The sequence below is a fragment of the Quercus lobata genome, chromosome 2, assembly GCF_001633185.2.
Source record: "Quercus lobata isolate SW786 chromosome 2, ValleyOak3.0 Primary Assembly, whole genome shotgun sequence".
Lineage (NCBI taxonomy): Eukaryota > Viridiplantae > Streptophyta > Magnoliopsida > Fagales > Fagaceae > Quercus > Quercus lobata.
The window spans coordinates 90,761,601-90,772,477 of record NC_044905.1 but is presented as its reverse complement, the minus strand read 5'-3'; the positions used below and the strand labels follow the sequence as shown (position 1 = coordinate 90,772,477).

Sequence of the window (10,877 nt, the reverse complement as noted above, 5' to 3'; positions counted from 1 at the left end):
GATTAATTTTTTGCCCCAACAATAATAACCAATAACAACCTGTCATTTATGATTTGTTGTGAAAATATTGGGGACATATTATTTCTCTTAAATATATCTCACTTTTGATACATTTGTTTTCCTAAAAACTCGCACACACTAAACTCAGCAGTTTACTTAATTTCAAATCCTAAATTTTAGTTCCTTAAAAATTCATTCCTCTATAATCTCACTAATAATAAATAAATTTAAATTAAAAAATTACATTAAATTCAAAATAAAAAAAGAATCTTGTAAGATGTTCAAAGCGTGTGTAATAAGGTTAATTAAATTTAAAATTACGAGATTAAACTCAAAATAAAAAAAAAGATACTCATCCCACACGCGTGTAATAAGTTCCACCCGTGCAATGAAGTTGGCATATATTAGTAGATATCAGGCACATATATATAAATTTGAAATTTTAGAAGCCAAATATTCTCCCCCTCGCCGCGCTGCAGCTGCTTCCAAAAGTTCCAACTTTTTGGGGTTTCAGTTTTCAATTCAACCCAGGAGTTTCAACAGGTTCAGATCTCTCTCTCTCTCTCTCTCACACACACATTTTGGATATATCAGATTGATTGTGTTTGGGTGCGCGGGGCGGGGGTTTAACTTCTTCTTTGTATCGAAAACTAATCTTGGTAAATTTGGTTGGGCTTATTTTGTAGGAAAAAACTTGTTCGATAGAATGAAAATCTATTTATTTTTCTAGGGTTTCTTTCAACTTTTTTCCTTAATAGGGTGCTCTAATTTGATTCTTGTTTGCCTAATACCCCAGATTCTTGTTGATTATTACGGTGTGAGTTGAGTTATTCTCATTGCTTATTAAATAAAATTAATGTAGGGCTAGTGCTATAAGCAAAATAAAAAAATTGCTCTGAATTTTTCCTTTTTGATATGTAAAAATTGCTTTGAACTTAATCAAACTAAGCAAATAGTTTTTGCAGAACTGGATTGTGGTTTGCTTTATCTTTCACCTTTCTTATTGCCCCCTCTAATCTTGTCTCTTTCTCTTAATTTATATGTATGTATTACTGTTAAAAGAATGGATCAAAGTACATGTCCAGAAAATTCAACTGCTGTGCAAAAGCTAGGAATTATTCCAAACCAGAATTTGGAACTTAAGCCGGCATGTCAGACGCCAGAGAAGACTAATGAGCCTTCACACAAAATCGAGGAGGGAGAAGTAAAACTTCCAGACAAGTGGGCACCTTAATTTCAATGGATGCATGTCTTTATTTTCTTTTATTGTTTTAAAGATTTTTTTTTTTTTTTGCTTTGGTTTTTTTGGTTCTAATATTTGGGATCTTTCCTCTATTTTCAGCTATAAGAACATATCGGAGTTCTTCAATCATATGATTTGTTCATTTAGGTTGCTCACTCTGTGTAAAAAATTGCCTACTTTCCAAAATGTCTCTGCTCAGGTGGAAGTTCTTACTAAAAGGTAATTAATTTACAACCTTGCTACGTTGATATGTAAGTTTTGGGCCCCAGAGGACGGGGATGGGGATTTGAACTAGTGACTTCTGCTTCATGAGGTGTGGTAATCTAAACCACAATGGATTGATGACCTCTTACATGAGTGAGATAGAGTAAAACCATAATGAGATGATTGGTTTTGTGTGTGGAGTCTTACTGGAGTCTTATTAGTAGCATTTCAATTTTAGATTTCATAGAATCGCTTCATTCTTGTGCATAATTATTTTGTAATTCTTTTAGGTTACTTTGTGTTTATCATTGTGAACATAAAGTAGTCTTTTCTCCTAATAAAGCATCTTTACTTATATATATATATATATATATATAATTTCATATGCATTTTTTGTTTTGTCATATTGAAGATAGATATCAACATTTTTCTCAATTTATTCTTCTAGAATTAGTTATATGTTGGATCTAAATGTGGTTAGAGCTATTTAAGTCGTATATATGTGTACATGGCCCCCCTAATGCTAGTGTAATGAGATTAGGCCCTGAAGGGTGGAATGTATTTTGGATTTTCTCTTAAGTAAAATGATTCACATTTCTGTTCCTGTAGTATCTGATTCCTTATTTTTATTACAGAAAATTAGAGGGAAGATTCATTACTTAACGGATCATTTAACTTATTGGGCCAGATCATTTTCTGTTGTCTGCCAACTTTAGCGTAAAGAGTGAGTCCTTAATGGGCCAAGAGGGTCTATTATACATTTTCCCTACATTAAAATAGTTAATAGTTCTGGTTTCTAGCATCTTAAAGGAACATTTTATGGTTACCTATATTTTTATGTAAAAAAGGAGTACTTGAAAGGATCATGGTGGCATGGCTGCTTGTTCCTATATCTCAAGATGATGAGGGAAAATTCTTAAAAATTGTGAATGCTTAAGATTATTTAACAGAAAATATCCTAAATATAGTAGAGTCAAATTCATTATTTGATTCATTTGTCCATGTTTATGTATGTGCATTTATTGCTTAATGCAAACAGATGAAGGTGGAAGGCACTGCAATCTCATGTCCATTGAGCACTAAAAATGAGGTTTATATGAAATAGATAAAAGACAAAATGAGGTTCCCTCACTTATTAGAAGAAAATGCTTTTTAATTATAAAGTGTGAAATATAAGTTTTTTTATTATGAAATATTAAATATATCATTTATCCATCCACATGTTTGGAACCCGATTTAAGGGCTATTTTCACAAAGGAGGATGTTATGCTTGCCTAGAAAACGGTTTTGTCATCTTGACTAGCCAGTAAAGATGTATTATTCCAAGCTTATAAGAATATATCAGGTCACTCTGAAAGTTTCTTGTACATCACCAGAACCAATAATATGTTATTGCTGTATTTTTTTGTCATTTAGAATAGGCATGTGGTTTTAAACTTGGGAATGTTGTTTATGCAGTTCCTAAGCACAGATAACCCTCAGAGTTGCACTTTTTACAAGGAAATCTGTGTAGCAATTAGTTTCCTGATCTCATTTAATGTTTTTATCATTTAGCTTATACCTTTCTTTGATGAATAAAACTTTTACTGTTTCCTTTTCAGAAAATTCACGTACAGCCATCTTGCTCAGATAAAATATATACTTCCTGAAGCCATTCAGATAGAAAAGATTCTTGTGCATGACAAGAAAACCTTATGCATGAAGCCTGACATGAAGATCTCTTTGCTATTTGATGTTATAGAAGGTCACTGTGAACAATCTGATTTTTTTGCCCTGCATCAACTTTTTGCTTCTAGGCTTATTAGTTTCTTTACCAAGCAACCTAAGGTATTGCTCTGACTCTATATTCTAGATTAGTATTGGTGTTTGTCATGCTGATAATACTAGAGGTTTGAAATGAGAATCTAAGAACAAGTTGACAGATTGCTGCTACTTCTTTTTTGGGACTAAGATAATTTCTGGGGAATGAAGTTAGTTGATATGACTTTTCTGGCGGATGGTAATTGGATTGTACAAAATGGAAGACGTGAAAGTGCACTAATATATAGGTGACAGGCAGGCTGAAAAAATAAGTTCACCACATATAAACGTGTCTTTTATGGTTGAGTAATTATTAAATGACTGTGCTGTTGTATCTAGTTTTTGAAATTAACCCTATTGTGGTTTTGTTTAAGGGTTTCAGGATCAACTTGAGAAGCTTGTCCAAGATATATGATTTTGTAGAGTGTGTAGTAATTTAAGAGATATATACACTACATATAGGCATATCTTTCATGGCTAAGTAATGATTAAATGATTGTTTTATATAACAAATGTTTGAAATTGGTTTAATTAAGTTGTCCTTAGTATTGTGGTTCTGTTCAATGCGTCAAGATTAACTCTCTGCATGTTTGCTTTTGTTAGCTTATCAATACATGTTTGAGACTTTGTTCCATGTTTGTTTTTGATTATTTTATCCAATTTATATTAAAATATACATAATAGAGTGTGTAGCAGTTCATATTGCATTTAAACGTTCAAAGAAATGAGCTGACTTTTTTTTTGGCGGGGGGGAAGGCTTGTGATGTTCCAGAGGCCATGTTGCCAGAACCTTTTAGCGAAAGAAAACAGACCTTAAGTCCAGAGCAATTGATTGCAGATTCTGTAATAGAATCTCAATCAACTTCCATTGAATGTGAGCCGTTGTCAGAAAACTTTGATCCATATCCATCTATAAGCAGACACTTCTCTCAGAAGGCTATTGGTGCTGAAACAGAAAAAACTCAGCTCTTAGAATCTCCAATAACTCTGTTGTCTGCCAGATCTGATAATTTGATTAACCAAGATAATACAAGTGTGCAGGAGATGGAAAATTCTGGATTATGTTCCAAATCTGATGGTGTAACTAACCCAAATATCAGAGGTGGGCAACAGAAGGAATCTCCTAGTACCAGCTCCATCTCAACCATTTTCAACTCCCCTGCACAACAGACGAACCCTTTAAGTACTCCTCTTGTCAAACTTGCCTCATCTGATGATCCCTTGATTCTAGAAACGCCTGCACAGTTGACGCCAAAGATATCAATGCCTAGTTGTGAGGACAAGCTTAAGACCAGTACCAGCCAAAAGTTGACATCATGTAATAAGCCTGCAAAAAGGGTTCTAGACTTCTCGCACTTGGAAGGTGAAAAGACTGCATTTGATTCCATTGTGGATGAGTCAGGCTGCAACAATGTTGTAATTGATAACATTCATCATACTACAGAAGTAACATTCAAGGGTGCGAATGCCACATGTTCTCCGCCACTGCTGCAAGAGGTACGCTTCTCTCCAACCCTGAAACTTGTCGTTTATGATCTGCTTGAATTTCCTATTTCATAATCTGTGAACCATATTGTTTTTCCCATATCTCAATGGTGGAATGTGGTGTCTTTGACTCATTCAATCTCTTATCTCTTGATAGAAAGTAACTGGTTCTAGGTTCATAATAAATGGACTGAGATATAGTGAGTGACAAAACTAAGTGTGGGGATATAGTGAGTGACAAAACTAAGTGTGGGATATAGTGAGTGACAAAACTAAGTGTTTTAGTTGGGATAGTTAATGGTATGCTTTCCCAATTTAATGGCTACTTCTGGACATGGCAAATCATGATTTTTGTACAGTGTCTAATTATGTAGAAAAATCACTAGTTTACTTGAAGAAAACTTATCTATTGGGTGCAACTTAAATATTCTGGGCAGTGCGGGTTTAATATGGTCATAGTCTTAGTAATAACTATAAATATCTAATCAATTTTATTTAATTAGATGGTCCAAAGCTAAGAGGTGTTTCAGATCCGTGCGGAGTTGATTTTGAACTTCAATAACCTAATTTTATGATTCTAGAAAAAGATGGGTTTATCTAAATAACATATTCAATTCTTTTTGTATAAGCCTAAAGCCTCTGAATAGACTTAAGAATTTTTGGTAAGAATAACTTCTAGTCTTATGCTGTCAATTGAACTTATGGTCCTAAAAAACACATGTAAGGTTTCAGTCAATTAGTTAACGGAAAACAAACTAAAGGGAAAATCAGGGACATAAAGAGTACTATTATCAATTGATCCCACTATTTTTTAAGAGTACTGTAGTAATCAGGCAATTGTTTCCAAACTGTTTGTCCGTCTGGCAAGTTTGCTTTTGTTTCCAGCTTTTTGCTTTTTGTCTCCCATTTTCCCAAATAAACAACAAAACTAGCTTTTTTATTTGATAATAAGCTAACTTTTATCTTTTTGTCTCACCTTTAGCAAGTTACCTAAAGCTACGAGATGCTGTACTCACCTTAGCTGTGAAACTTTTCTTGTAAATCTCATAAACCTGTGAAACATTACTCTGTTGCAAAAAAGATTCTACAACAGACTTCCAAATCTTCTTATCAGAGTAATAAAATTCAACTGTAGTGGTGATGTGGGGTTTTATACTATGCTATAACCATCTTATATATCAATTAATTTTTCCCACACAGAAGAACTTTCACAGCACATGCCCAAGCTAAATAATTTAAACCATTCAACTTCTTCGAGGTAATCGATTTAGGTATATTATTTAATCAAAGATTTTTTGTCCTCAGCCAGGACAAAGATTTCTCTTCAGTCATATGGAACTCAAATAACTTAAAATATGACAATAACCCAAGTCACATGTAGTAATACACGCCGATCAAACCAAAACAATAATCAGATTCAACCAATGAGCCACCAACAGCATACTTCTGTCATCTTACAATGATCTCTGGATTGTGTTAGCGCGTTTTATGGTTGGATTGGGGCTCTAATACTAAGGTGGTGTAAAATATGAAAGATTAGGGTTAAGAGAGAAGAATGATACAGAGAGAGACATAAAGAATAGAAAAAAAGGTGTTGGGTTTGATCAATTAGTCCCTCACCTTTGCATTTATTTATATTGGAGTTATATGACAAGATTACCAGAATTGCCTAGACGCTAATATAAGATAACAAGTTAATATAAACTTAAACATGAGTAACTCTTATAATAATGAATAATTCTCTCTCTTCTACTATTTTTTTTATACTGTACTTTCAACTAAAGAGTTTTCCTATTATAGGTCAACAGCCTTGGATTTATTGATGAGGTTTGTGAGAAGAGTATAGCAGGTGTAACAGTGGTCCAGCAGATGTCTTCTTCCTTGCCTGACCTAGTTGCTCTGATTTACCAAATATTCAAGTCAGTCAACTGCTGTGCAATAACAAAAGAGGAGCTTGTGCACAAGATAATAATGAATAGTTTTGATATTGTTGAGAGAGGTATGTACAATGGTGCTCCAGTAGTAGAGGATTTTATTTCAAAAATTGATTATTGATGAAATTTCTTGTCTTCTTTTCAGGAGAAGTTGAAGAACAGATTGCACTTCTTGAAAATCTGGTTCCAGATTGGATCTACAGGAAGTTAACACCTGGTGGCGATATCATGTACAAGTGGGTTAGCATATCTCTTTTATAACATGTTTTTGTGATGAGAACGTAGCACCTGAATATTGGTGTGACATAGGTCTTAGGAGTTAGGACATGAAAAGATAAATGAGTATTTTTCATTAGATTGACAAAGCCAACTTAAGAGATCCATAACTTAATGTAGGGCTGTAAACTGGTGGAAAGAAGTTCCAATTCTTATTAGTAAATTACAATTTGATTGTTCTATAAACTAGGCTTTCCAATGTAATTTCCTTCCCATTAAGTTTGATTATAATCAGATCAAACTTGAACTTAAGCAGATTCATTTGCAAAAGATGAGTCTAATTACATTGATCACTCATATATAAAATATGTGTTTTACTTTATATATCTTTTGTTAATTTAACAGGCCATATGTCATAAATTATAAACCTGATATAATGCCTTATTGGTGTTCTTGTTTGAACTTGGATTGACTCTGGGACTTATACTTGATTTTGTAATTTAATTTGTTCATTTGGATTTGGGGGACTTGGATCAAAAGCTAAAATCTTCTCACAAAAGGTATTATGATTGGTTGGTAATTCTCTAAAAAAGGTATCAAAGGCAAGTACATGAGGAAACACCTTTTTCTGGAAAAGTCATTCAGGTAGTCTTGGTGGAAGCCTTTTTCTTGCAGCAAATGCGGTGCGAGGAGCCTTGGCAAGCCTTTTTCCAGATTTGTTTTCTATACATGAGATAAGAGCACATTGTTAGTGAGTAATATGGTTTTATTTGGGAGGCATGAAGCATTGGAACCTGATACACATGAAAGTTATTTAGGATTGGAAGTTGGAACTCTAGGTGCTATCTTTTATTTTTAATATTATGTGTTTGAGTGTGACTTTGTGGATGATGTGATTTGTTAGAGACAAAGTAGGATTTTGCAATCTGGGATGAACTCAAAGTAAAAGGTGTTTTGGGTTCTGGAGAGGGTGGATTTCCTTGTAAGAGCATATATGGTGTTGCTGTTACTATGGAGGTCTGTTGAGGCAAAAGTTAAGGGTATGTGGTCAAAAGAGTGCTAAAAGGATACCATTTTTTTGAAAAAAGAAGAAGATAATTTCTTTGGAATCTTGTGAGGATTGGTGTTTTTATTTTTATTTAATTTTTTTAAATAATTGTAGAAGGATTTGTCTTTTGGAAGGTTATATGGATAATAACCTTTTCCATTGCAATGGCAAAGTTCTGTAGGAGTGAATTTTGTTGGAAGTCTGATGATTAATTCAACTGTGGAAGGAAGGGATTGTTTTGTTAATAAGAAGTTATATCTAGAAGAAGTTGTGAGATCTTATGTGAAGATCTCGTCCATACATGTGGAGATTACGGGTGATAGGCTGTTCTAGGGAGAAGTTTTTTGGGCTCTTAGAGATATGAATGGGGATAAAAGTTCATGTGTGAATGGAATTACTAAGGTTTTCTATTAATGCTGCTGAAGAGGCCAAGGAAGATGTTATTAGGATTTTGCATGAATTTCATGAAGGTGGTTGCGGTGTACAACAGTACAAGTTATTGGTATATTGGCTAAGGTGTTAGCTAAGTAGGTAGTAAGGCTGGTAGGTTAAAGGTGGTCTCTGGCCAGGAGTCTTTTAGCTCAATTGGTGGGCATCTCCTGGTATTTCCAAAGGAGACATCTAGGTTCAAATCACCTCACACCCCCCCCCCCCCTCTCCCTAACTACTGAATTATATATTTAAAAAAAAGGTCGAAGGTGGTCTCTCTCAAAGGTCGAAGGTGGTCTCTCTCAAAGGTAGACTAAGACATCTTGAGTTTAGTAACATAGCTAGCGAGCATTTGGATAGTAGGTCAAGATTCACCTTTTCAAGTTACACGTAGTGAACATAGAGGAGGCTGTGATTCAGGATGGAAACCAAGGATGCTGCATTACTTCTTCAATTCAGGAAGACTAATTTGTTTTGATATTGGAATTTTTTCCATTCAAGATATATTTTATCAGGCTAATGTGTGAAGTCCAATTAAAGAAAAATTTGTATGGTTTTAAACATCCAGTCATAGGTATTCTTGGTTAAATCTTTTTTTAAATTTGGGTTTTTATTTTACAAAATATGTTTAGTTTTTTATTCAGGGACAAAATTGTAGTTGCAACATCTCCTATGAATTAAGTGTATTTTGGTATTAGTATAGAATTATCTAAGAGATTAAAAATACCTTAGGTTTATTTGCTTTGTGTCTAAGTTAAAATTTTATTTCCTTGATTGCTAGTTTATTTCGGAGTTCTATGGTTTCTTTATTCTTTATTTTCTACCACAACGAGGCTTTGGCGCATGAGTCATTTGGAATCATTTACATTGTGACATGGTTCCTAACACTATGTTTGGAAGGAGAGGAGAGTACAAGGAAAGGAGGGGATGGAGAGGAGAGTAAATGAGACTAGAGGGGAATGATTACTCTTTCATCTTGTTTGGATGTTTTAAAAATTAAGTAAGGAGAGGAGAGTAAATGAGACTGGAGAGGAATGGTTACCCCTTTCACCATATTTAGATGTTTAAAAATTAAGTAAGGGGAATGGGTATAGATATCCCTCACTTTTGTTTTGATTTTTTAAAAATTAATTAAGGAGAGGAGAGGGGAGGGAATTTCATATAAATTGACAATTATGATCTTATCTTATTAATTTTAAAGAAATAAATATAATTTGACATATTAAGGGCAAAATTGACATTTTAAATATTTTTAATCCCTTCCACTCTACTTCCCTTCCTAATCTATCCAATTTAGGGGAATTAAAAATGAGAGTGTAGAAGTTAGAACCCCTCCAAACCCCTTTCCCTCCCTTTAAAAACACCCAAACAAGTTTCATTAAACCCTTCTCCTTCCCCTCTACTACTCTCTGGGCTCTCTCTATTGAAGCAAACTGTAAAAAATTTAAACTTGTTTTGCACTAGCAATGTGAATTGTTCTTCGCTTATTCCTTGTAATTTTTTTTTTAGCTGAATCTTATTCCTTGTAATTTTTTCATGAAAGGAAAAGATGACCTTTGATTTTGCTGTTTTAACATCATTGTGTTCTTACAGCATCAAGAAAGTGCCAGATTTGGATTCAGTTCGGGCAAGGATTATTAGCATATGAAATGTCAGAGGTACACATTCCAATACAAATTCCTTTGACTTTTCTTTATTCCAGTGGTAATAGGATTTAAAAAAGAAAAAAAAAAATTAATTGATAGCTAAGTAGATGGTTGTGACATTATGAAATTTCGGTGAACTTTGACAGCTAATGCTAGTGTAATGAGATTAGGCCCTGAAGGGTGGAATGTACTTTGGATTATCTTTTAAGTAAAATGATTCACATTTCTGTTCCTGTAGTATCTGATTCCTTATCTTTATTACAGAAATTAGAGGGAAGATTCATTACTTAACGGATCATTTAACTTATTGGGCCAGACCATTTTCTGTTGTCTGCCAACTTTAGTGTAAAGAGTGGGACCCTAATGGGTCTATTATACATTTTCCCTACATTATAATAGTTAATATTTCTGGTTTGTAGTATCTTAAAGGGGGTTACCTATATTTTTATGTTAAAAAGGAGTACTTTAAAGGATCATGGCCGGTATAGAGGTGCGCCCACCTGGACCTGGGCATGTATCAAAGGAAGATTAAACCAGTGAGACCCGCATGCTTGGATAATGTTGCCCTCGAATGACTGTCATGTGATCATGTCATCCTAAAAGATAAACTAGTTCTGATATATATATATATATATATATATATATATATATAAACCAAGCTCATAGGTTTGCTATACGTGTTTCAATCCAAAAACATAACAATTCATCTGCCTAAATTTGTATCTACATTCTAGCTAATATTTTGTTTGGAGGTGGCGTAAATTTTTATTTTATTTTTATTTTTGATATTGTTTGTTGTAATAAGAATTCTACAATACAAACCAACACTCTTCTAATCCGTCGTTTATTATAAAAAAAAAAAAGAAAAAGAA

At 33.7% G+C, this 10,877-nt stretch overlaps 1 protein-coding gene across 3 annotated transcripts; it reads left to right on the top strand.

Annotated features, from left to right (window-relative positions):
• The first annotated feature begins 454 nt into the window (after positions 1-454).
• Positions 455-10,635, top strand: LOC115977146 (CDT1-like protein b). Of its 3 annotated transcripts, none has more exons than XM_031098829.1 (9): positions 455-543; positions 1,063-1,221; positions 1,343-1,462; positions 3,049-3,274; positions 4,004-4,744; positions 6,533-6,731; positions 6,812-6,902; positions 9,953-10,017; positions 10,464-10,635. In XM_031098829.1, exons 2-8 carry the CDS (start codon positions 1,064-1,066, stop codon positions 10,005-10,007), a joined length of 1,590 nt encoding a protein of 529 aa, XP_030954689.1. In that variant the 5' UTR covers positions 455-543; position 1,063; the 3' UTR covers positions 10,008-10,017; positions 10,464-10,635. The 3 variants fall into 3 exon arrangements, with proteins under 3 accessions (XP_030954689.1, XP_030954687.1, XP_030954686.1); XM_031098827.1 differs by lacking the exon at positions 10,464-10,635 and adding an exon at positions 10,270-10,447; XM_031098826.1 differs by lacking the exon at positions 10,464-10,635 and having other exon boundaries at positions 9,953-10,242.
• The last annotated feature ends 242 nt before the right edge of the window (positions 10,636-10,877 follow it).

Excerpts from the sequence above, each read along its gene's own strand:
- LOC115977146 (XM_031098829.1), top strand. The coding sequence starts at position 1,064 with ATGGATCAAAGTACATGTCCAGAAAATTCAACTGCTGTGCAAAAGCTA. Across the intron at positions 1,463-3,048 it reads GTGGAAGTTCTTACTAAAAG|AAAATTCACGTACAGCCATC; the intron begins GTAATTAATTTA and ends TTTCCTTTTCAG. Across the intron at positions 3,275-4,003 it reads TCTTTACCAAGCAACCTAAG|GCTTGTGATGTTCCAGAGGC; the intron begins GTATTGCTCTGA and ends GCGGGGGGGAAG.